The 26625-nt window shown below is 49.1% G+C and overlaps 1 protein-coding gene across 3 annotated transcripts in view; it reads right to left on the bottom strand.

Moving 5' to 3' along the window:
* MSH3 (mutS homolog 3) overlaps positions 1 to 26625 on the bottom strand; it is a 1766808-nt gene that overhangs the window by 451461 nt on the left and 1288722 nt on the right. For all 3 annotated transcript variants that reach the window (XM_069224514.1, XM_069224522.1, XM_069224532.1), the window contains one exon: positions 25170 to 25284. In XM_069224514.1, the coding sequence (XP_069080615.1) occupies positions 25170 to 25284 (115 nt within the window). The remainder of the gene's footprint in view (positions 1 to 25169; positions 25285 to 26625) is intronic.

Raw genomic sequence — 26625 nt, 5'->3', positions numbered from 1 at the left:
TTCACAAGGCACTCTGCCCACCATGCCTCCTCCATGACCAGTGGACTCTGTAATCCACCTGATGGACTGTGGCTTTGCACCCCCCAGGATGGCACAGTGGGCAATCCACCCACTTGTGAGACTTGAGAGACTGTGGCTTTGCACTCCCCAGGATGGCACAGTGGGCATGGAGGCCCTTCGTGGATCTGGCGTCGTGGACTCTTGTGGCTGAGGTGCCCCCACTTCCCTTCCCCCTGAGGTGCCAGTATTTTATTTTTGTGATGCCCCAGCAGTGTTCTCTCCAATGGACTCGATCTTGTGTGTGGGCTTTGCCCATGTGTTGCTGCACATTGGCCCACGGACATTTGAACTTTGCAAAACTGTGCCGGACTTTTGCTACTTGTATATATATTGTTCTAGATGTGTAAAAATTCTTTATATATTGCTAAGTTTGCTATACTTAATTATTGCTATAATATAGTTCTATTTTTACAATCATTGCCTTTTGTCTTTGCATTTTTGTTTTGGGGGTTTGGGGGTGTCACTCTGACTTTTTAATCTGCATTGGTGTGTAGGTATTTCGGTGGGGGTGAGGGTGGGGGTGGGTGTGTGGCGTATGTGTGTGCCCGTAACCTTTTCTCCTCCCCCCTCCCCTGTGTCGTAGGTGCAGTACTCACCGTTGTCGTCTGCGGCGACGTTCGTGATCCTGGAAGAAGAGCAGGAAGGCAATGGCTGGGAGGATGTGGAGTTCCGGTTCCATGCTGTCCCGATTCCGCGCGGAGTGTGTCGAGGTGAGCGTTTTCCATTGGAAATGTCTGTTTCCGCCGTGTTTTTATCGGCGGGGCTTCCGCCCCGGAAAAGGTGGCGGATTGGTGAGTCGTGATAGGGTGGGCGGTACATTGTCTGCCGCCTGGCTGTTGGCGGTGACCGCTGAGCTGTTTGTTTGTTCCGCCGTGGCGGTCGGAGTGTTAAAGCGGCGGCCTGTGTTGGCGGTTCCCGCCAGGGTCAGAATTCCATTTTTTGGACCGCCAGCCTGTTGGCGGGTTGGCCGCCGCTTTAACACTGACCGCCAGGGTCAGAATGACCCCCATAGTCTAGTTGCAGATTCCTTACCTTAGACTTCTAATTGCAGAGTCTTTACCTTAGAATTTCCCCCAGGCGTCAGACTGGATCTGGAGATTTTTCTTCAAGCAATACACTTGCGTGTCGGCAAATGGTATCGGTCGACTCTGTGGGTGTTGTGGTCACCGTGATGACGTCGGGAGTAGTATATAGACTTCGCCCTCGTGCAGTGATGCCAGTTTCTTTTAACGACTTTCCACGCCAAAGGCAGACCTGCTAAGAACACTGAGATTGGTGCGCCAAAGCTAAGGCCCTGAATGGGAAAGCCCTATCCCTAGAAATCAGTTCGCAAGTGGGGAGGATGAGTGGGCGGTAAGGAATCTGCAACTAGAATACGTCTCTACCAGATATATCATTACCGAAGATAAGTAACTTATACATCTGATAGAGACTTCTAGTTGCAGATTCCTTACCTTAGAATAAATACCCAAGCAATGCCATCCTCGGAGGTAGGCTGCAAACCAAGATCATACTAGGAAGTCCTGCAGGACCGAATGACCGAAGTTGCTGTCCTTACGGACCTGACTGTCCAGGCAGTAATGTTTAGTAAACACGTGCAATGATGCCCACGTAGCTGCCTGGCAGATATCCAGACAGGAACTCAGTGTGCTAACGCCGTGGAAGCAGCATTTGCTCTGGTGGAATGAGCGCGCAAGCCCTCAGGGGGTTGCTTCTTTGCCAAAGCAGAGCAGATTTTGATGCAAAGAAGTACCCATTGTGAGATGGTACGCTTTTGCACCGCCTTCCCTTTCTTCGCACCTACATACTCAACGAGCTGATTGTGCACCCAGAAAGCTTTAGTACAATTGAGATACAATGCCCATGCTCTTTTTTGGATCCAGGCAGTGGAGTCTCTCCTCCTCATGAGAAAGATGTGGCGGTGCGTAAAAAGTAGGCAAAGTTATGGACTTGCCTACATGAAAAGGTGTAACGACTTTGGGAAGGAAGGAAGCCTTAGTGTGTAACACTGGGTGCACAGACAAAAATGGGGGCTTAGAAGATAGAGCCTGAAGCTCACTCACTTGGCGAGCAGATATGATGGCAACAAGAAAAACAGTTTTTAAAGTAAGGAGCCATAATGGACAATTGTGTATCGGCTCAAAGGGGGTACACATCAAGTAAGTACGTACAAGATTGAGGTCCCACTGAGGCGTGATAATCCGAGTGGGAGGAAACAAATGGGTGAGGCCCTCAAAGAATCTACTAACAGTAGGAGACTTAAAGAGTGAAGGCTGATCAGGCAACCTAAGAAAGGCTGAGATAGCAGATAAATAACCTTTAAGGGTGTCCAAAGCAGAGCCCTGTAGGCCTAAAGAGAGAAAAGAACCTCAGAAAGAGGAGCAGAGAGGGAATCAACAGATTTGTTGGTACATCATGCCACAAATTTATGCCAACAGGCATATACCTTTTTGGTGGAGGGACGCTTGGCTGCCAAGATTACATCAAAGACTTCAGGTGGAAGGTCAAAAGCGATCAACTGCCGCCGCTCAATCTCCACGCATCAAGACGGACATTGGACAGGTTCGGTGGACAACCATCACCTGCTGTTGCGACAAAAGATGCTTCTGAAGGGGCAGTCTGACTGGAGGTTCGGTGGCCATGCTCAATAGCTCTGGATCCCATACTCTCTGTGCCCAGTCTGGAGCCACCAAGATTACTTGGGCCCAGTCGTTCTTGATCTTCTTGAGAACTCCGGACAGAAGTGGTATAGGCAGAAAGGCGGAAAGGAGGCCGGAGCTCCACTCGAGACAAAAATCGTCTCACAGCGAGTGCCGGCTTGGAAACTCCAACGCACAAAACAGCTGACATTGCACATTCTCGGTGGAGGCGAACAGATCTAAGCAAGGTTCGCCTCACTGCTGAAAGAGACCTTGGGCCACCTCCAGATGGAGACACCATTCGTGATGGGCAAAGCATCGACGGCTGAGTTTGTCTGCTCTGGAATTCAGAGTGCCCGCCAGATGTTTAAACACCAGGGTGATGTCCTGATGTGCCAGCCATTCCCAGAGGTGTAGCTCCTCCTGACAAGGGGTCCAGGACCCTACTCCGCCCTGTATGTTGCAGTACCACATGGCAGTAGTGTTGTCCATGAACACTTGCACTACTTTACGTTTGAGAGAGGGAAGAAATGCTATCTATCAATGCAAGCCCGATCGGCTGGAGCTACAGAAGATTGATATGGAGCCCAGACTCCGCCGGAGACCAGAGGCCTCTGATCTCTCCCATGTGGCTGCCGCATCCCAGAAGTGACACGTCCGTCACTATGGATAGATCTGGTTGGGGAAGGGAGAGGGCTCTGCCGTTGACCCAATGTGGATTTGAAAGCCACCAATGCAGGTCTTTCACAGTCCCCTCCGAGATCTGGACCATGTCGAAGAGATTTCTCTGCGTCCACTGAAACTTCAAGTTCCACAGCAGAGCCCGCATATGCCTTCTGGCATGTGTCACTAGCAGGATGCAGGAGGCCATGAGGCCCAGCAGCCTCAGAGTCAGTCTCACGAAACCCAAGATAGAGGCTGAAAGATCGGAATCATAGCCTGAATATCCTGGAGTCGCTTTTCGGGAGGGTAGGCCTGAAACTGCACTGTGTCCAGAACTACAGTGATGAAAGGGAGAATCTGCGAGGGAGTCAGGTGTGACTTTGGCACGTTTATAGTGAACCCCAACGTATGCAGGAGGTTCACCATAGTCTGAAGGTGGAAGATGACTTTCTGGGGCGGGTCCGCCTTCAACAGCCAGTCGTCGAGTTGGAGGAAGACTGAAACCCGCAACCTGCGCAGATGAGCTGCAACCACTGCCATCACGATCGTGAACACCCGAGAGGCGCTGGTAAGGCCAAAGGGGAGCACAGTAAATTGAAAGTGCTCCTCACCTACCACGAATCATAGGTAACATCTGTGGGCAGACAGGAGTGCAAGTCCAACGCTACAATCCAGTCTTCTGGGTCTAAGGAAGACAGGACCTGAGCAAGGGTGAGTATTTTGAATTTCTCCTTCTTGAGGAACAGATTGAGGTCCCGAAGGTCTAGGATAGTACATAAGCCCTTGTCTTTTTTGGGCACCAGAAAGTTGCGGGAATAACAACCACGCCCTACTTCTGGTGCAGGGACCCTCTCTATGGCTTCCTTGGCCAAGAGAGCCATGACTACCTGATGTGCCAAATGATCCTCTGGTATACGGCTGAACGTTGTAGGCATGGCTGGTGGGGTGAAATCAGAGGGAAGGAAGTAGCCCCTTCAAACGATCTGCAAAACCCACCTGTCTGTAGTGATGGATTCCCAGTGGGCAGGTGATGGTGAATCCTGCCGCCAACTGAACCAGAGTGAGGGGATGGACTAGAAGAGTTTGGAGGGTGCAGCAGGGGCAGGGGTGGACTGGGGTGACCTCTGGTTCCCTGTCCCACGACCACGTGGGATTCCGCAACGCTGGCCACACAGCGGCTGAACAAAGGGACACAACAGGGAGGTGGACTGTTGGGGACGAGGGGCAGTGGAAAGGCCGAGGGACCAGGACGTAGCACGGGAGTCCTTGAAGCTCTCCAGCGTCGAGTCCGCCTTGTCTCCAAAGAGACGGGAGCCATCAAAGAGCATGTCCATAAGAGTCTGTTGGACATCCCCTGAGAAACCAGATGTACATAACCAGGCTGGGCCCCTTAAGGCCACCGTCGTCGCAACCGATCTACCTAGAGAGTCAGTCGTGTCCAGCCCACATATGATAGTGAACTTTGCCGCGTCTCTCCCATTCGTGACAGCTTGGAAGACTATAGCACGGGCCTCCTCCGGTATCTGTGGCAGAACCTGCGTGACCGTATCCCACAGAGAGTGAGTAAAGCGGCCCAAAAGTCATGCGGTGTTCACTGACCGCAGCGCGAGACTGGAGGAAGAAAACATCTTCTTCCCAAATTGTTCCAGCCTTTTTCATTCCCTATCTGGAGGTGCAGAAGGGAATGCGCCCGAGGATGCCTGGATAACAAGGCTCTCAGGCGTGGGGTGTTGGGACAGGAATTTAGGGTCGTTTGGGGCAGGCTGATGGCGGCGTGCAATTGTCCTGTTCACAGGATCCTCTGTGTTAGGTCTGGACAAAGTACCCAAAAGGACATCGGTGAGGGCTTCATTGAAAGGTAGAAAGGGCTCAGATGTGGAAGCCCATGCACAACTGGTCTCGAGACCTTACCCTCAAGTGAGCCCGGGACCTATGCGGAGTCGAGGGCGGGGCCGCCATCAGCTTGAGGGGCCGTTCCCACAAGGCCGTCAGGTGCATGGTCGGGCACTCGGAGTGCGACTTCAGATTGTTGTCGTGCTCCAGGCACCACAAACAGCCCAATGAGGATCTGTCACCAACATTATGTAGTGACGTTCCTTGCACGGTTTGAAGCCAGTCTTTCGGAACATCCCCTGACGCACCAAAAATCACAAAAACTCGACTACAGATTTGAAATCGGTCAAAAATTGCCCAAGGGTAGCTCTCTCCGGATCAGTGCATGGCACGGAAAGAAAAGAACTGACATCACTGCGCTGAGGCGGAATTTATGTACTACTCCTGACGTCATCACGGCGACTATGACGCCAACGACGCCCGCAGAGTCGACTGACACCACCTACCTACACACAAGGTTATTGTTCGAAGAAAAAATCTCTGGATCTAGTCTGAAGGCTGGGGGAACATTCTAAGGTAAGGAATCTGCAACTAGAAGTCTCTATCAGATATTTCTTTGAAGGGTACAACAAAAAGAAACTGAAAGTAAACAAAAACAGTTCCTTTAAAACAAAGAGAAGGAAAAAAAACAGGGAAAATGTTTTGAAAAACTAATGGTAGTAGGCATTTATGATCATGGACAAACCTGTCTTGTGCAGCCCTGCTTTGCTCAGAAGAAAAAATATTGTGTTTGCATAAGCAGTAAAAAGGGACTTTGTTCAGATATGCAGAGTTGTTATTTGCTTGAGGGGTGAGTACCTGGGCAGGCACACTGTCAGCAGGCTGAAAAGATGTGGACACCCTTGAGGAGTTATCAAGCTCTGTCTGACAGAGCAAGGTGCTGAGGGTGCATATCCCTAAAATGACACCACATCCCCACCAGGCCTCATTCCAAAATATTACCACACTAATGACTCCATAGGTGGCTAAGTTGCAGGAATAGGAGGAAGGTTCTCATCTGAATCAGAGGATGACATTCTAATCACAGAAAATCTTCAAATTTAGAGAAGTAGCCACAAAAGGTTTAACCACAGGAAAACCGAATAGCCAAAAGAAGCAAGAAGGAAATAATTTTTCTCTGCTAAATAAAGACATTAATATGAACCAATCACAACCCTTCCACAGGATGTCTTTTCTCTCCTGGCATCTTGAGAGTGTCTGGTGAGAACGTAAAAACAGATATCTTTCTTAATATCTGATATCCAACAATACCTCAACTGTTTTTCTACTTTAAACAACACTTCTCATATGTTACTTTCTTCAAAATGAACTTAATTGTAAATGAACAATCTTACAACCAGCTCGTGGGAGCCGGACAGGAAGTACAGCCCCATCATAGCCCACACAGGGGATTGTGTGTTCGACTCCAGCGATTGTCTCCCAAGACCCGTTAAGTTTGGAAACAAAATAATTAATATAATATATTCATACTGTACTGACTTTAATATCGAAGATTAGCATTCATTAATAACTGACCACATGAAAAAGATCTCTGTACAATAGATTATAAAGACATTTTTAACTCTACAATCTCCCGCAAGAGCGATCACACACCTTAAAAATTGATGTACAGAGTGAAAGCACATAATTTATAGTATAAGAAAAACAGATCAGTGTCTTTTTGAAATATAAATATATGCACTGATACATACATAGACCATAAAAACTATACTGGGAATATTTCTGTAAATGTAAGTTACAAAAACGAAGATGATGAACATTTTCAGCACAATCATTGTTGGAGTAGTTATTTTCTATATATTTTTTAATATATTTTTATTTTTTTTTAATCTTAAAATTCACTGAAAAGACAAAGGTTAAAGTATCATTATAGTTAGGTGCAATAAAAATATGTGTTTTCGATTACAAAAAAGCCTTACAAATTCAATGAAAAAAATCCAAAGGTTTGGCGGGTGTGGCTTGGAGCATCAAGATGGCGGTCTCCCTCTAAGAGTGCTCCAGACCCCTCTGTCATCCTCCATCATCCACATCGATGCCGTGCCACCAGTGATGGTGTATGCTCCCCTTGGCTGCTCCCTCACGTTCCTAGTCCTCGAGGTTGCCAAACATCGGATTACTGGTGTGGCAGAAAGCCTGTGAAACGGAGCCTAGCGGTGGGCCTAAATGACAGGCATGCATTGCAATGACTCTTTAGCTGCCAGTGCGAGGACGAGCTGCCCCTGAGCCTGCCTGCCACCCACCTCGTCGCACTGGAGAAGTAAGCCACAGCAACTTGTGACCATGTGGGGGCCTGTGTTCCCTGCGTGCCTGCCCCGACGGGGACTTTCAGAGGCCCAGCATCTGCGGGCTCTGCTGGAGTGTTGCTCCTGGTGGTGTCGCGTAGGCTCTCATTATTCTAATGAGACTACTGGATTTTGAGCGGCAGAATCGCCTGCGGTATGGGAGACTAAGTCTAACCCACTGCGGGTGACACCTGTCGCTTCAATCCGGGGTTTGCTCTGGCTATCTAGCAGTGCCTCATCTCTACCCAAGGACAGGGATGATTGGGCAGCCGAGCACATGACATACTTGGTTTCTCAAGGAAGCCGTGGTCACTCAGGTCTCATCCGTTTCTCTCAGTTACCTTAGGCTCATATATAAATGACAGAGGCAGTATAGGTTTTAATAATGACTTTAATAAAAACAACTGCATCTATGATAGCAAAGCGTGAGCTGCAATAACCAGGACGACACAGCATGACAGTATTAAAATTGTGACGAGGTGAGTGAAGCATAAAAATAACGCTATCATATTGTCACTACAGTCAATAGACTAACTCCTACCTCCCACCTAGACTATGATAGAGCACAGCATGTTAAACTCTAATTCTGCCCTTCAGGGTTCCCTGGGAAGACATCATCCCCATACCTGAGCAAAGGCCTGCGGTCTGCGTTAGCATCTGTAGCGAAGCTTTCGGCAATTAGCATACAGTCGTGGTTCTCTGGCTGGAATCTCCCTCTAACGTGTAAGGGACAAGGAAGTGTTTTTATAACAACACAGCTGATGTTCTGAGAAAATGTCCATACGCAAGGATGTGTGTTTTCTACGAATGTTGGTGACTTAACTTCTACCACGTTCACCGGCAATGTACCGTGCTGTAGCCTTGGAAGAAGGACAGAGTGAGCAAGAATGTCGTGTTTGAGAACAGAGTGCTGGCCTAGGCAAAAACAAAAACAGTTAGATAAACAGAAAATAAAACAAGACCGTAAAAGTGGCTATCGTAACAATAATAAAATAAAGTCAAATAAAATATATCTAGGTTAAGGTGCACAGCGGCTTAGACTAGTGTGTTAAAATAAAGTGCATGGAGCTATAGCTAAAATGGCTACACAACAGTGGGATCCGGGGTACAATAGTGGGAAAGCCTGAAGTGATGGAGGAGCCAGGCACGAAGAGGCCTTGGTCTCCCTTGCCTGCCGTGAACCTGCCTGGAAGCCGCCGGATCCCCCAGAATGTGGTAACCTTACCACACCGCACTGCCAACCTGGAGGAGGGCCTTCATCTCGCCTGAAGAGGTGGATGTGTGGGACCGCTGAGTCCGCCCCGTGGCCCACATCTTCGCAGCTGCTCCAAGATCTGATGTGTGCCCTCCAGGGGAAATACCTGTGCTGATGGCGGCCTGCGGTGATCTGGTAGGTGCCTCTCTCCTGTGCGCAGGCCTGCAGACAACCGCACTGCAGCCTTGTACTTGGGGCCATGGCCCTTGCTGTGGGTTTGGGTGCTGCTCAGAGTAGAAAAGTGCCATCTATCTAGCATAGTTACTCTACTTTTTGCCTGATGTGAGTGTGTTTAGACTGTAGTTCACTAGGAGCCTTCTAACCAGGACCTCAGTGACTGTGCTCTCTTCTCTAAATGTCATTATTGATAAACGTTTTACACCCACAATTGGCATACTGGTACACCTATGTAAGTCCCTAGTATATGGTACCCGGGCATTGAAACACCAGGGGTCCCCCGTGGGCTGCAGCATGTACTCTGCCCATTCAAAGTGTGTCTGCAGGCCTCCCACTGCAGCCTGCGAGAAATGGTGCATGCACCCTTTCACAACTTCACCACCAAACCTGGTCACTGAACTTGGACCCTATAAGTCACCCCTCAGGTAGGCCCTTCAGCCCAAGCGCAGGGTGCATGTACCCAATTGTGATGGTACCCCTGAATGAGCAGGGAGCCCCTACAGACCTCAGCTCAATTCCTGGACTCTGTAAGAATGGGGAAGCCATCTTTAGGTATGTAGAGTGCACTGGGCAACATGAGTGGTCCAATTATATAATGGCTTCTCCGAACCTAGGCATGTTTGGTATCAAACATGTTGAAATCATGGACTTACACCAATTCCAGTGTTAGATGCATGATACCATGTGCTCTGGTGGTTCCTTAGGGGATCCCCAGTTCTGCCTGTGCAGCCTTACGTGGTCTAGCTGCCTGCCCACACTGCTGCTGACCGCCGACACTGTTCTGCCCTCCTGCTGGTGAGCCAGACGCAGGCCGGAGAGGCAGAACAAAGGATTTCCTGCAAGGGAGAGGTGTGACTGCCTCCCCTTGTGTATTAGGTGTCTAAGGGCTGGGGTGGGGTAGTCTTTGAGCACCACCAGACTGCTTTGAAGGGCACATTTGGTGCCCTCTTTACATAAATCAGTTTGCACCAGTTCAGGAACCCCCGGTTCCCACTCTGATGCGAAACTACACAAAGGACAGGGGAGGAACCACCACCCTGTCCAGCTCCTCTCCAAGGGAGGTGTACAGAGCTCTGCCAGATGGCCACTTGATTCTGCCATCTTGGAAACAAGATGGACAGAGGCCCCTGGGAGCATCTCACTGGTTAGGCCAGGTAGATGACATCCCGGACACCCTCTGATAGGTGGGTCACTTCAGAGAGTGACCAACCCCCTTTTACGGTTACTTAAGGGCTCCCATTGTGGGTGGGTCCTAAGAATAATCGTGCAAGACTCTCCAAGGAACTCTCTGCAAGACATCTTCTGCTCCTGGCCTCTGGAACAACTGATGGTCTGCTTTGGAACCAAACAAGTCTGCTTCTGGTGGGAAGGCTCCAATTGCAACATTGTTTCTCCGGATCCTGCAAGAATTCTGCAACATCCAAGGCTGTGCATCCTCCAGGATCACAAGTACTCTGTTTGCACCTGGAAGCGCAAAGTAATCTCCCTCAGAGTGAAGGAGTCACTCCCCTGCATTCACAGGCACCTCAAAACAAAGTCGACCGGCTGGTGGGGTCTGCTGTGTCTTCTTCTGGGCCCTGCTTGTCTTCTGATCAATGTGGGAGACTTTTGAGCCCCTGATCCAGCCATGGGACTGGAACCCCTGTGCACTGCAACTACTGTACTTGCCAAGGCTTGTTGACTCTTCCTCTGGGAGATCTTCAGGTGTCTAGAAGCCTCCAGCACTCTGCAGCTTGAAGATCAGCCCCTGTCCTGCAAATCCTGCGACACAGGACTTCTGTTTTGTTGTGTTGCTGAGGCCTCCTTGTGACTCCCTGTGTCCATTGCCTGTGGGTCACTCGTGGGGGCTCCATCCACTTCTCATGGCCTTCCTGCGTGCTGAGGGCCAGCCCTGACTCCCCCTCTTGGGTAGTCTCTCCTGAACCTTGCTGGTCTCCAAAATTTTGCGTATACTTTTTCAGCTCCTGCTTGCGTTTGCCAGTGCTTGTTGGTGACCTGGCTGGTCACGGACCCTCTCGCAATCCGGCAACGGTCAAGGGTCAGCTCATAGGTGACTCCTCGGATCTTGTGCAGCTCCTGGACCCCAGAGCTGGACTTTTTCTTCCATTGACATGCAGGAACATCACTTCTAGGAGGATGGATGTTGCCACCCACACCACCTGGGCACCTCCAAGGGTGCTGGACTCTGTCCCCTTCCTTTGCAGGTCCTCCACGTCTGGAATTTGTCCCTGGGTGCCCTGACCTCAGAGAGAGCCCCCGTCTCCCTGCTGTATCCAGGTCCAGGTGTAGGTAATCCTGTCTTCTGGGTATCTTGGGGTGGGGTGCACTCGCCAACCTTTCTCCTGTCTGTTCGTTTCCTCTGGGTCCATTGGGAAGGGTTCTGAATCTCATGAACTCCAACCACAACTCTCTTGTTAGCCTATGGGAAGACTGGGTAGGTAATTATGTTGCATCTGGTCGCTGGGGACACTTACCGTACTTAACTCTGATGTTTATAACTGCCACCAGACCCTATCTAACTACCACACTTACCTTGGTTGGGTTCACTATTTCACATTCCACTTTTTCAGTATATGGTTTGGCCCTCTTCTGGGGCCCTGTGTATTTTTATGCTATTTCTGCTGGTTATTTTGTGTATATATTGTGTCTAGATATTTCCAAAGGGAGATATACAAATGCTAGCCTAAAAGTAGTGCTGTGATAAATTATCCTTTATTTTTGCAACACTTGTGTGGTTCTTTCTTGTGAGTGAGTTACTGCCTGACTACTGTGGTATAGCAAGTGCCTTACATTCCTCCTGGATAAGCTTTAGCTGCTTGCCTCAACTACCCCTAGAGAGTTTTTGCTATCAGGACACCTACTCACAATCACTAAGGGTTGCCTGGACTCAGCATAGGGTGCCACACCATAGGTGTACACCATAAACTGAGCCAGCCTCCTACATTAGGGTGGCGCTCCCCGCCCTGGACTGACAGTGAGGAGTGAGGGGGAAGAGTGGAATGGGGGGCCAGATCCCTGATTCAGCTGCCTCAGGCACTATGTGACTGCCTGGCCTTTTTTTAAAGCATCGTGGCCAGATCCTGCAGGCCATGACCCCCCAGCTCACCCTTCCGAAAGAGGCTACCACACAACGCCACACCATTGACTCAAGAGCACTGCAAGCCTAACTTCTTCACAACAGATGGCCCAACAAACCCATCTGCTGTTATTGTGGCTTACATACTTTGTTGTGGGGGGGAGCGATGCTGTGGCACACACAGTCCCATCCAACAAACCCATATGATGCAGGCACTCTATCTTGCAGATCCACTGGAAGGCATCCCCCTGGCGGATCTTATTGGGATGCACAGAAGAAGCTCAACACTGTGAGACACACGTCCAACCCATGCAACCGTTAACTCACTCTTCATCCCCTTTGAAGCCACCTGGCACAGGCATTGTGTCCCTTCCGTCACACAGCTACAATTCGGCACTCTTCAATTCTTTTGGCACCCCGCTCTCTGCACCAGAGGCCTGTGACTACACTGGTGCCTAGCTGCTTGTGCTGCTATACGTTGTGGCAAGCGGGCTGGGCTCATACACTAATCACTGAGACAGACAACCTCCAACATGGGGAAAGATAAAACTGCAAAACCTCACACCTCCCAGCCACATATCGATCAATTCACTACTCTGACTGGAGCGCAGGGAGCGCAGGGAGGCGATGCCCTGGAAGGACCTGCATCCTCAGGGTGGACAAATCCTACCAGCCATTCAGAACTCACAAATAGTGGTTGAGACAAAAATCAGAGAGGTACGAGTAGATGTGACACGCCTCCGTCAAGACCTCACAAATGCCACTAGCCACATAACAGAAGTGGAGGAACGACTCTCCACGGTGGAAGACAAAGTTGCTGATCTTAAGACCAAGGACACCTACCTACTTACCCATACATTTAAGCTTCACCAATGAGCGGAGGATGCTGAAAATTACTTGAGACAATTTGCGTTTTATCAGCTTCCCAGAGGAGGCAGAACACAACCAGTCCGCAGACTTCCTAGAAGAGTGGCTTAAATCTTGGCTGCCAGCAAACAAAATATCCCCTTGGTTTGTTATGGAGCTTTGTGGAGAGTGCACACATGACACTTACTCCTAAACCCCCTTCAGGCACATTGCCCCGCCCTATGACTGCACTGTTCTTCAACTTTACAGAGCCAGATTTCATACTGTGAGAGTCTCACACCTATCTGGATCTTGGTATCAGAACTCCAGAATCCTCAACTTTCCTGACTATACTCTGGAGTTCCAGTCCCGCTGCCGCTCCTATGAACCTGTCAAACTGAAGCTCTGACCTTTGCAACTTTCCTACGAGCTCCTGCTCCCAGTGCATCTCAAGGTGATCCACGCTGGCATGATTCACTTTTTCGACACTGCTAAAACAGCAGGGAATATCTGCCTGAGGAGAAGAAGCTTCTCACTCTTCACTTCGCCCCACCCCGACATCTGGTTGACTGCCCAGAGTTAATGCCTTGGTCAATGGATGCCAGAAGTGAACCTGAACTAGATCCCCTTGAAGGAGGGGTAAGATACGGCCTGCCTTGCGGTCGCCGAGTTCTGGCTTCTCACCTGCCTTTGTCACAGCGATGAGATTGTTCTCCAGAACCTGGTGGGGAAACAAATAGCAGCTCAGGAAAACCAGTGACTAAGTCAGAAACCCTCATCCCTTTAGGACCCCTACTGAGCTTCTGGAAGTACACCCTACTTTGGCGTGATAAGCATTTTGACAACATACCATGCATGTGGTAGCAGGCACCGATGTTAATGTATTCCTACAACAAACTGGAGGGGTCCACCACTCCACACCTGTTTAGTCCACTTTGGTCCTTAGTTGGGGATATTGTCATAGTTCAACAGATGCTCCTCGGGCAGAAGTATTGGGGGGTGGAGCATTTGAGAGGGGGAATGAGTTATATACCACATTGCTAAAAGGGAAACATTTTGTTTGTTTGTTTTTTAACTCAGTTTCTTTTCAGGTTTTCACACAGGCCTAATGCCGTTTGGCTCGCAGCGGGGCCTATGTATTTACTCAAACACACACCATTGTTCTGCTTTCCCTCTTATCTCGTAACCGAGCTTACAGACCCTTTCTGGAATGCACTTCTCCTCCCTAGGTATTGCCTCTGTTTGCTGAATACTATGCCACACTTTACACAGTAGCTCCTCGGCCTGATTCTGAAAGGGCTGCTCTCCTTCTAGAAGAGATACCCTGCCTCACCTAATGATCACGGACCGACGGGTGCTGGACCTGCCCATTACGTTGATGGAGATTGGAGAGGCAATCTCAGCAATGGTACTGGGCATGATACCCAGCCCGGACAGTTACCCCACAGAATTTTATACTAAATAAAATGTATTGCCCCTCACCTGCTGAACTTGCACGAAGAGGCAGCGACAATGGGCTTCTTTCCTCAGGACCTTGATCATGCCACCATAGTGTTCATACCAAAGACACAACCTCCATCTGTCTCCTGTACCGATTATTGGCTTATCGCCCTCATCAACTGGGAGATTAAGATTTACACAACCATACTGGCTAAACGCCTCTGACAAGACTTGGGGTCATTAATCGACCTGGACCAATGAAGCTTTATGCATACCCATAGTACAAGACACTACCTGCTGCACCTACATGTGGTACTCACCCAGCGTCATTCACCTCCAGCTCTACTGGCCTTACTCCTGATAGACTTTGAGAAGGCTTTTGATACAGTGGACTTGGAATACTTACTCTGGGTTCTGGAGAGGGCAGGCTTTGGGCCCGCTTCAGGCACTTGATACAACTGTTATATACCAACCTGACAGCTTGCGTACAGGTTGACAAGGTGGTCTCTGAGGCATTTCCCATCCGCTGAGGCACCCAACAGGGTAGCCCTCTGTCCCCCCACCTGTTCACGCTGGCCATAGAGCCCCTCGTGCCGCTCATACGGTGCAACGCCCAGGTTAGAGGATGGGATTGGAGCATGGTCCATGAGGACTGCATCACACTTTACGTCAATGATGTGTTAATATAATACCTCTTGGACCCGCTAGACAGTTGCCCTCACTGTCTAACTCCTACGACTATTCGCGAAGGACTCTAGCTTGACTGTCAACCTGGCTAAGTCACTTCTGGTGCCCCAGACATGTTCGCCAGACAGTGTGGACTGGCAAACAAATATCCCAATCCGTCATCTCAGTTTTCGGTATCTAGGTATTCACGTGGCTCTCAACCCAAACCTAATCTGGTCCCTCAACATTACTTCCATTCCCCGCAAGATCTCAAAAAGTGGTAATCATTACCCCTGAATGTCTTGGGAAGAATTGCATTATTTAAAATTATGACATTACCTCGTTTTTTATATCTTTTTCAAAATGTTCCCATCGTATCTCTTGCGACTGGTTTAGAGAAATGGACTCCTTGGCCATTGCCTTCCTTCGGCACAACAACAGACCTTGCCTGGCCCTGTGCATCTGCCAACGTGCACCGTATGACTGGGGACTGGGAATGACCAACTTATATGTATACTACTTAGTGTCCCAGGTCTTGGTTATCAATGATTGGCTCACTGGAGGATGGTCAGACCCAACTTACTGGCAGGAACTTACCTCATTGGGCTTCCCTCCTATTATGGAGCTGATATATGGTGGTGCCCTGTCTACGGCAGACCCAGAGGTGACTAGGGTGGTGTTTTGTGGGTGGAGAGCCTCATAGAGACACACAGGATGATGGTGAAAATCACTCATCATACCCCACTGTAGCATGGTACGTGGTTGTGGGAGGTGGCAGCATTGGAGGGATTCACCCAGTGGGATGCCATAGGCATCACACTTGTAGGCAATGTGTGGACAGGCGCACACATGGCATCTTTCCAGGAACTCAGACATCTGTGCAATCCAAAACACAATTTCCCTAATTCTTGCAACTGAGTCATGCACGGAGGGTTCACATCCCCCTTGCCATTTCCGTCTTGGAGTTTAGTCCCATGGTGGCTAAAGTGATGATGGGGGCCCTCAGTAAAGGAGGGGTATTGCAGATATACGGCTCCCTGATCATAAACGCTACCGAGACTCTACACTCCTTTGGGACCCGTTGGGAAACTTGGATTGGACCTTTGGAGGATGACGACTGGCAGGACTCGTTGATGGCACCTAGAGTCTCACAATCGCCGCTAGACTACGCTTGGTGCAGGTATACTATTTACATTGCACTTACCTTACTCTTGTCAGACTACATGGGGCTGGCCTTCTGGCCAGTCCAGCATGTAGCTGCTTCTCCCACACACCAGCTGTTTTCTTCCATATGGTTTGGTGTGCCCAGATGGAAAAACCAGTGTTTGAGGCACGGGGTTGTCCCAAAAAACATGCAAAGATTTGGAACAAATGGTTTGATGTTACAAGACTGGATGCTGAACTGCCGTAACTGTGGATGTAAATGTACTATTCATTTGGTGCTACCTATTTTACTGTATGAAGTGTCCCAGATACACTGCAAATACATGGACCATGGGGTGGGTGGGCTGGAGTCTCCTTGGACTGTAATTGTGACTTACTGCTCTGTCAATAAAACAATAAAAATGTGTTTATAAAAAAACAAAAAAACAAAGATTTTAGTAGCATTATAGTTAGGTGAATTTCTAAGTGATTAAGTTTTAAGTGACAATGTTAACGTTTTGAACTAAAAAAAAAACATAGTTATAGTTATCACCACCAACTATAATTTTCTCCCCCGCCATGCACTGCTTATGGCCTCACATATGGAATCTCTCATGACATGTTCTATGACTTCATTTATGACATCACTGATGATATCTCTAATGACATCACTGATAACATCACTTATGACATCATCCAAGCTTTGTTTTCCTACGTATTGTTGTATAAACTGCTATGGTTTTACACGTAGCAAAGTTCATATTAACAATCAACCATCAATATATGGGAATCCTCATTAAATAAGCTGTTCAATCTGTATTCAACTGTTCAGAGAAAGCCAAAATAGTGAATGCCAATTTCGAAACAAATGCCATACAACAGACAGCTTTTATCTGTTTCACACTCCTGACACACACCAAACCTACACTAAGAAATAAAGTTGATATCAGTAGAAAACTGAGTAATGTAAACAGTGTTTACTGTATGGAGAGAGCTAATTCTATACATACTATTTGCAAACAGTGAAACTCTCATGAGAAATACACCCCAGAGTATTGACAAGAATCTACTAACAATAGTGTACATTCTAGGCAAGTTTTACTTAGTGCTGGTAACTATAAATTGTAAATATTTGTTTTTTTTTTTAGTTCAAAATGTAACATTTCATTGAAAATGTGTGTGTGTGTTTGTGTGTGTGAACAAGTTACTTACCTTCGGTAACGAATTATCTGGTAAAGACTATATCTAACTGCAGATTCCTTACCTTAGAAATTCCTGTTGTCAGCTTCGAATCCGGAATTTTTCTGCTGAGCAAGTACCCTGCGAGCGCAATCGGGTAGCGTTGTTCGGATTGGCATGCGCCGTCCAGCTCCGCGTGGCGGCGTCACCGTCGTTGGAGCCGACGGTGACGTCACGGTCTTCTATATAGGCACCACCCCGGCGCACGTATGTCAGTTCTTTTCTACAACTTCCCAGCCAGAAGCGCAGAGTCATGGAAGAACCAACAATTATTGACTTTTCTTTCTTGATTGCTTCAGTACAAGAACATGCCCTTGAGAAAGAGGAAAATCATGAAACACATAATGTATATATCCGCAGAGCGGGGAGGCCTGGGTGGGTGTAAGGAATCTGCAGCTAGATAGAGTCTCTACCAGATAATTCGTTACCGAAGGAAAGTAACTTGTTCATCTGATAGAGACCTCTAGCTGCAGATTCCTTACCTTAGAATAGATCCCCAAGCTATAACTCCTGGTGGTGGGTTGCGAGAATATACTTCACAACAAGAAGTCCTGTAGGACCGAGCGGGCAAAATGCCCCTCTCTTCTCACCTGACTATCCAGGCAGTAGTGTCTTACAAACGTGTGCAAGGAAGCCCATGTTGCCGCTTGCCAAATATCAAGAACCGGCACGCCTCGTACCAACGCAGTGGTAGCAGCTTTCCCTCTGGTAGAGTGAGCTCTCAAGCCCTCTGGAGGCTGCTTCTTAGCCCAAGCGAAGCAATTTTTTATACAGAGAACGACCCAGCGCAAAATGGTTTATTTCTGTACTGCCTGACCCTTCTTTGCACCAAAAAAAGTTGGTTGTCCACCCGGAACTCTTTTGTGCGGTCAAGGTAGAACGATAACGCTCTTCCAGCCGATGGAGACGCTCCTCTTCTTTAGAGGGATGCGGTGGAGCAAAGAAGGTGGGCAGGGTGATATTTTGACCCAGATGGAAAGGGGTCACGGACTACTTTATCAGGATATATCGTGAGATACGGCGGTTTCGATGATAAAGCCTGCATCTCACTCACTCTCCTGGCAGATGTGATCGCCACTAAGAAAGCTGTTTTGATAGTGAGCAGCCACAGAGAACAGTTATGTAAAGACTCAGAAGGAGAACACATTAGAAAAGTGAGTACTAGATTAAGGTCCCACTGGGGCATAACAAAAGGCATAGGTGGAAACATATGTACAAACCCTTTTGAGAATCTCAGTACAATGGGAGACTTAAACAAAGATGGTTTATGGGCAAGTGAAGAAAAGCCGATAAGGCAGAAAGATAGCCCTTAAGAGACCCTAAGGAGGAACCCTGTTGGGCGAGTGATAGAATAAACAAAAGGACATTAGACAGAGGAGAAGAAGAAAGAGGCTCAATAGACCTCTCTGTACAATATGATACAAAACGGTTCCACCGGCAGGCATAAATCGACTTAGTAGAGGAACGCCTGGCTGCCAGAATGACATCACAGACTTCGGGAGGGAGGTCATAAACCATCAACTGTCACTGCTGAGCCTCCACACATGAAGCGCCTAAGATAACAGGTTCGGGTGGAGACCCTTCCCCTGCTGCTGCGACAAAAGATCCTCCCAAAGAGGAAAACTGCTTGGAGGACTGTTGCTCATTTTGAGAAGCTCTGGATACCAGACTCTTTGTGCCCAATCTGGTGCCACTAGGATTACTTGGGCCCGGTCGTTCTGGATTTTCTTGAGAACTCTGGGCGGAAGCGGTATGGGAGGGAAGGCGTACACGAGGCCTGAACTCCACTCGCGACAAAAAGAGTCGCCTAGCGATGGCCCCCTTGGAAACATCAACACGCAAAACTGCCGACATTGCGCGTTCTCTGCGGTGGCAAACAGATCTAACCAAGACTCTCCCCACTGCTGAAAGAGTCCTTGTGCCACCTCCGGATGGAGATACCATTTGTGATCCGCTAAGCATCGCCGGCTGAGTTCGTCCGCCCTGGTGTTCAGAGAACCTGCCAGGTGTTGAACCACCAGGGTTATGCCCTGCTGTTCCAGCCATGTCCAGAGACACAGTTCCTCTTGACAAAGGGTCCATGACCCCACACCGCCCTGCTTGTTGCAGTACCACATCACAGTAGTGTTGTCCGTGAACACCTGCACTACCTTCCCTTTCACAACAGGAAGAAATGCTTTTAATGCTAGTCGGATCGCCTGAAGCTCCAACAAGTTGATATGGAGCCCGAATTTTGCCAGAGACCGGAGACCTCTGATCTCCACCTCTCCCAGATGGCTGCCCCATCCCAGAAGTGATGCATCCGTCACTATTGTGAGATCTGGTTGGGGAAGGGAGAGGAGTCTGCCTTTGACCCAATCGCAGTATCATAACCTGAATATCCTGGACTCGCTGCTCTGGAGGATAGGCCCGATACTGCACTGTGTCCAAAACAGCTCAGATGAAAGTGAGCTTCTGAGAGCTAGTCAGGTGTGACTTTGGCACATTTATAGTGAACCCCAGCGAATGCAGGAGGTTCGCCGTCATCTGGAGGTGGGTGATGAGAGCCTGGGGCCTCAGAGCCTTAAACAGCCAATCGTCTAGGTAGGGGAAGACTGAAATCCTAACCTGCGCAGATGAGCTGCCACCACTGCCATCACTTTCGTGACACCTGAGGGGCACTGGAGAGACTGAAAGGGAGCACGGTAAACTGAAAATGCCCGTGGCCCACCTTGAAATGCAAGTAACCCCTGTGGGCGGGCAGGATGGGGATATGAAAATATGCATCCTGCAAGTCCAACGCTACCATCCAGTCTCCTTGGTCTAGGGCAGACAAGACCTGAGCAAGAGTGAGCATCTTGAATTTCTCCTTCTTGAGGAAGAGATTGACGTCCCTTAAATCCAGGAAAGGGCAAAGGCCCTTGTTCTTTTTGGGAATCAGAAAGTAGCGGGAATAACAGCCACTGCCTACTTCTGACATCAGGACCCTTTCTATAGCTCCCCTGGCCAAGAGAGCTGCTACTTCGTCGTGGAGCTAAACCAAATGATCCTCCATCAGTTGCTCTTTTATCAGAGGGAGGGAAGGAGGGAAAGACTGGAAGGGGAGGGAATAGCCCTTCTGTAGGATCTGCAAGACCCATCCTCCCTCCAACTGGACGGACATGGTCTTTCAGAACCACACTAGGAGGGCTTGGGTGCAGGGGAGGAGGTTGTGTGGCGGCTGACCTCCGGCCGGACCCTCTGGGTCTGACGGTACCACGACCACGTCCTCGCACGGGATGTTGTTAAGCCAGAGGACAGTGGCTAAGTTGCGGCTGGCGTGGTACCGAACCCTTTCCGAAGCCTCGAAAGGGGCGTAAGACAGACTGCTGGGTGAGCTGGCGCTGAGAAGCCCAAGGATCTGGCCATAGCTCGAGAATCATTGAACCTCTCAAGCGCAGAGTCTGCCTTCTCACCAGAAAGGTGAGAGCCATCAAAAGGCATGTCCATCAAACTCGACTGGACATCCCCTGAAAAGCCAGCAGAACGAAGCCAGGTGTGGCGATGCAGGGCCGCTGTTGACGCAATCGCTCTACCCAGCGAGTCAGTCATATCCAATCCACACCTGATAGTAAACTTGGCTGCATCTCTCCCATCCTTGACAGCCTGGGTGAGAGTGTCCAGTATGCCCTCCGGGACCTGGGGCAGCACCTGTGCCACCGTATCCCATAAAGTATGGGAAAAACAGCCCAATAGGCAAGAGGGGTTTACTGACCTCAATGCCAGGCTGGAGGAAGAAAACAACTTATTTCCAAGTTGATCCAGCCTCTTGGATTCCCTATCCGGAGGAGTGGAAGGGAAAGCACCACAGGAAGTGGAGGCTTGGACCACCAAGCTCTCCGGGGTGGGGTGTTGGGTGAGGAAACTAGGGTCATTTGGAGCAGGTCTATGGCGGCGGCCGACTGTCCTATTCACAGGAGCCTCTGGGCTGGGTTTGGACCATGTTCCTAGAAGGACGTCCGTAAAGGCTTCATTGAAGGGCAACATCGGCTCCAATGTAGTCACCCCTGGCTGAAGCACCTCTGTCAGGAGATTTGTCCTGACTGGCACTGTGGGCAAGTCTATGTCCAAGACCTTAGCTCCCCTACGCACCACCATGGCATAAGAAGCCCCCTCCTCCGTAGCCACATTGGGAGAGAGCATGCCAGTATATAGAGAAGTATCCAGTCCCCTGGCTTCTCCTAGATCCTCATACCGGTCCTGTTCTTGCTCCAGTTCACACTCTAAAGGGTCCTCAGACCCCGCCCACTCCTCTCCTGTGCTTTTCTGTCCAAAATAAGGCGCAGGCAATGACCTGGTCCTAATCGGCGCCGTCGAAGCTCCGGATCATCCTGAATGAGAATGGGGCTATCACCAGTGGGCGCCGGTGGTGGAGGAAGCGTAGACGTCGAACCTGGCACTGGAGGAGGTCGACTGTGTGGGACCAGTGTCGGTCCGGATTCGCTCTCGGATCCTGGGGTCCCCAAAAGAGCTGAGGCCAAAGCCGCCAACATCAAATCCGATGGGGCCCCTGCTGACCCAGTGGGGCCCGAAGACCTACCCGAGGGTACAGCACACTCAAAAACAAGGCGCATGGCCTCGTAAAATTCTTTAATTTGAGCGGGGGTCGCTCCGGTCCCCAAAAAAGAGGGAAGACGCGGAGTCGGCCCTAGCGACGGCTCCGCTGAACAGCACTCGGAACATCGACGTTCTCTAGACGCCTCGTTGGCCGACGGGCATGGCAAAGTCAAAGTCCACTTGGACTTCTTCTTCTTTTTGTGCCTCTTACCTGAGTGCCCGATGACCTCGAATGCGAGGAAGAGGACTTGGAGCACTGGGAGCGGTGCTACGACCTCCTCCTACTGTGGGACAGTGACCTCCTCGGAGTCGCACCGACCGAAGACGGCTGTCGGGACGCCAGAAGTTTGAGGGATCTCTCCCTCAAGGCCTTTGGAGCAATGGCCCGACAGTCGGAACACGATGTTGACTACTGATCCTTTTCAAGAGACCAGAGACACACTCCGTGCGGATAAGTGACCGACATGGTGCGATGTCATGCACCACACGGCTTGAATCCTGTCTTTCTCGAAGACATCTCAAGCAATCAAGAAAAAAGCCTTGACAAACGTCGAAGAAAAAGGGTAGCTCTTTCCGGATCTGCGCTTAACCGGCGCAGAAGGAACAAAACTGACGTACGCGTGCCAGGGTGGTGCTTATATAGAAGACCGTGACGTCACAGACTTCTCCAACGAACCTGATAATGCCACGCGGAGCCGGACAACGTGCGCGGATCCGAACAACGCCACCCGACGGTGCACGCAGGGTACTGCTCAGCAGAAACATTTCGGATTCGAAGCTGAAGCCAGGGAATTCTAAGGTAAGGAATCTGCAGCTAGAAGTCTCTATCAGATATATATATATATATATACATACACACACACTTTAGGTCACACCCGTCAAAAGAATGTTACACTATTACTATTCCCTTGTAACAGTTTATTGTAAACATATATGGTTATTTAAGTTGGCATTGCTTCAGGGCAGCACATAGCAGGTGGCTGTGTTCCTTTACAGCACAGAGCAGGTGGCTGTGTTGCTTCAGTGAGTGGAGCTATGCACCAGCCGACCACACACTGTGAACCAGATGAAGGGTGAAAAACACAAACGTCTACCTCTGCCAGAACACACACACTATGCTCTGCTGTCTGTGCACCATATTCTTCACGTCTATTGGGGGAAGAGGGGGGTGTCTTCATGTTACCTCAGCTCCTTTAAGTAACTCAGCCAGTATACTCGTCTTTACAGAGACCAGTTTTGCAGGCCTGCTTTATAGGACCAAGAAGGAGCAGCAGCACACTGAACTCAGCAGCTGCCGCAATCATTACAATCAACTGTCGGTTTTCATCAACTTCTTCAAAAAAAGACATTACATAATATGATTATCCCGCCCCAAATTACATGCATGATTGGATACTGGGAGTGCCCCGTGAGCAGGATGAGCAGGGGGGTTGCAATTCCGCAGGGATCCAGGAGGTCTATAGACCGCCCGCATGAAACAAAAATGGCGCTGGAGTGGTGGGAAGAACTGGAGATCGGGGGGAGGTAGGAACTGGAGGTGGGGCAGTCACATGACTGGAGGCACCTGGCAGTATGAACAGCCACACAGAAGGTGATATAGCGGGAGAAGCAAGGCTATTGTTCTCACCTAGTATGAGTGCCAGCACCTTGGCATGGAAGGTGGCCTTAATGGATGTCAAAAAAGGTATGACTCGGTGAAGCTTACAACTTTGGTGGGCTTTCCATTCAGCTTGCGAGTGTAGCAGGGCAAAATAGATGCCTTCACTCAGAAGGATTCAGCTACGTCCGTTCTGGAAAAGCTGCACCTTGATGTCAGGTGAATTTCTGCAGAGAGCGAAGGTTTTTTTTTTTTTTTTTTAAAGTGGGGTGCTTTTGGGTTGAATGGTGAAAACTATGTTGGAAAGGTTCAAAATCATGGGTCCTCTCTTGGGGAAGAGGTGTAGTGAAATGGTGTAGCTTGGTTCTTCGTGTGTGTTTATAGCTCAAGTGTGGCGGTGTCTCTCCGCTTGTCTTTTCTCACATTCTTAGATTACTGGGTTGTAACGATAGAGATACTTCCTTGTAGCAGGTAGCTCCATTAAAAGTGGTATTCTTATTGAGGTTGCCATGATCAGTCCATCTCAGTAGGAATTGAGTGGTAAATATTTTGTGCCCATTAAGCTGCATTTTCAGGTGATGTGCCCTTGAAAATGAATTAATTCTAAAACTGCATAATGGTCTCACTACAGTTTGAGTTCCCTTCTATGAGCTTTACAGAGACTTTCTGGCTGTTTTTGCGGCAGTGTGCAAAGAGTGGAGTGTGGATGACTGAAGTCGAAAATGTAGTTCACACAACTTTCTCAACTTAGTGTTCATGAATCATAGAAGCAAAGACAGTACCTGCATCATGCGTTCAAATTAGTGAATTGGTGAAAGGGCAGGCTTCTAATGTCCAATTTGAATTATATGTTAATGGGAGCAATGCATGACAATGACTGACATATACTTTGGGAAAGAAGGGAGAAAATATAAAATGATGTCTGAGAGAAAGAATAGATTATGTGATGCAAAAGAAGCATTACGTGCTAAAAGAAGCCAAACTCCTAATGGCACAATATAAGATTCTGAAGTATTGCTAATGCACAATCCAGAAACGCTTCAAGAAAGAAAACTGTCACACAGTATATTCAACAAGCTGTATGTCACAATACTTAAGTCTGGAATATAGACCTACAAATAACACTGAATACACAATACTGACTCCATTTTTTTTAAGAACTGAGCATATTAGGTTGTCTTACGGGTATCTCCTAATAAATTCCACATTTCTTGCAGTTCATGCACTCCCTGTTAAATAGTACCCTAATATTAATGTTGGAGTATTATTTTCACTTAAGTAAACTCCATAATTCTGAATACCAACAGATCGTTATAGAGTAATGGATAATAAATCAATACTTCCCTTGCTTACAATGGGTGATATGTTGGAAGTTTAAAGTGGCATGTGTGGTTAGATCCAGCGATCTAACCATACAGAACCAATAAAAAACGCTCTCCAAAGTAGCACTCAAATTCACACAGCAGTGTATGAAAATGGATATCAACGCAAAACCTACAGTCTGCGTTTTGGAAAGGTTTGTCACCTTCGTGAGAAGGCATCAGACACAGGATGGCTTACCAATGTGTGTGGAGTAAGAGCATGGATTTGATAAAAAGTTGTACAGCATGTTCCTTACCATTAGATTGGTGCTGTTAGGAACATACTGCTTCTGCTCTCCCAGTAGCATGTCAATCACAGGATGCCTGCCGTTCTTTATCAGTATTTCTCTCCCATCTTCTTGCACAACTGGCCTACACAAAAGATTAGAAAAATACTTATGTTGATGTTAAGCAAGGTACAAGTACTCAACTCTACATTGCATTTATCCATAACTCAGTACCCTATGGGAATAATGAAAACATATTTCAGAGTATATCCACAATAGGTATTGCACTGCAAAAGGTTGACATCAACAATATAGAATGTGCTGCCTAGCAGTCTCTCAAGTACATGTTCTCACACACCTCTTTCCACCACATCCGTGTTTCTGTTATCCAACTCTACATAGCTCCATGAAGAGCATTTCACATATGAAATAGGTTTGCTGTGAAAAAAATGTAAAGTACTAACACATTTTTGAAGCTGAAAACAGCGCTATATCAAATTCCCTTACAAAATTAGTAGCCACCTGAATTTAGGGTTTCAAGATTGTCTATTCTCGGGCGGGGGGGAGGACTCCCTGGGCTGTCCCCTGTTAGCCTGTTCCCTGCTGCGGCCAAGTGAAGTGGGTGTCAGCGGCACAGTGAAGGCTGCGCTGGAGGCTGCAGCGGGTAAAACGGATCACATACCCAGAGGAGAGAAGGAGCGGCAGAGCAGGGTGAGCCTGTGAAACCCCCTAGACCGTTCCCCTGCTGCGGCCGAGTGGGGATCACCGGTGATCCTAACAAAAAGTGGAGGAAGCGGGGCTTGCATCGCGGGAGCACTTGCGGGCCGGTGGCACAGGAGAAGACTGGTGGTCGTCGAGCGGTCGCCCTTCTCGACCGAGAGAGGACGAGGAACCCATGGGGTGCTAAGAGTGAGCCTGGGGGACCGACGGAAAGTGAGGACATCGAGGGGGCAGCCACTATCCTGGAACATGGAGTTTCTCACTGCCCAGATCGCTGCAGGGTGGTCTGCGCTCTTCCCGGGCCTCCGAGGCAGACAGCCTTGCGCAGTCTGAGGTGAGACGGCGGGGGACCTCTGGGTGCCCCCACCGGGACGACCGGATACGGCGGCCTTGTAATGAGGGAGCTCTGGGTCCCTGGAGTTGAGCCACAACCATCTGCACACGGAGTGCCCCCCAAATACCCAGGCACAGGAGGTAGAAAGGGCGGAAGAGGCCAGAGGGAAGGCCTGAAATGGAGCAGGACTTCTCATGCAGATGAGCGGCAGCGTTATCAGACCAGGGGAGACCAAAGCCCGCAACACCCGGAAGGCCCAAGACAAATAAGCGAAGCAAACGACCCATATTGGCAAGACATTGCAGATAGCCACTCAATTGAAGGGCCAGAAGCACAGTACCCCGGCATGCCTGCGCCCGAGTGGAGAGGGCGAGGGGCACCTGGAGAGTGCCTAAGGGACAATAGCTAGTCTGACACCCCTGGGCTGAGGAG

Source organism: Pleurodeles waltl, chromosome 1_1 (assembly GCF_031143425.1).
Source record: "Pleurodeles waltl isolate 20211129_DDA chromosome 1_1, aPleWal1.hap1.20221129, whole genome shotgun sequence".
Lineage (NCBI taxonomy): Eukaryota > Metazoa > Chordata > Amphibia > Caudata > Salamandridae > Pleurodeles > Pleurodeles waltl.
Note: the sequence above shows the minus strand (reverse complement) of the source record. Positions and strands in the feature narration are given on the sequence as shown.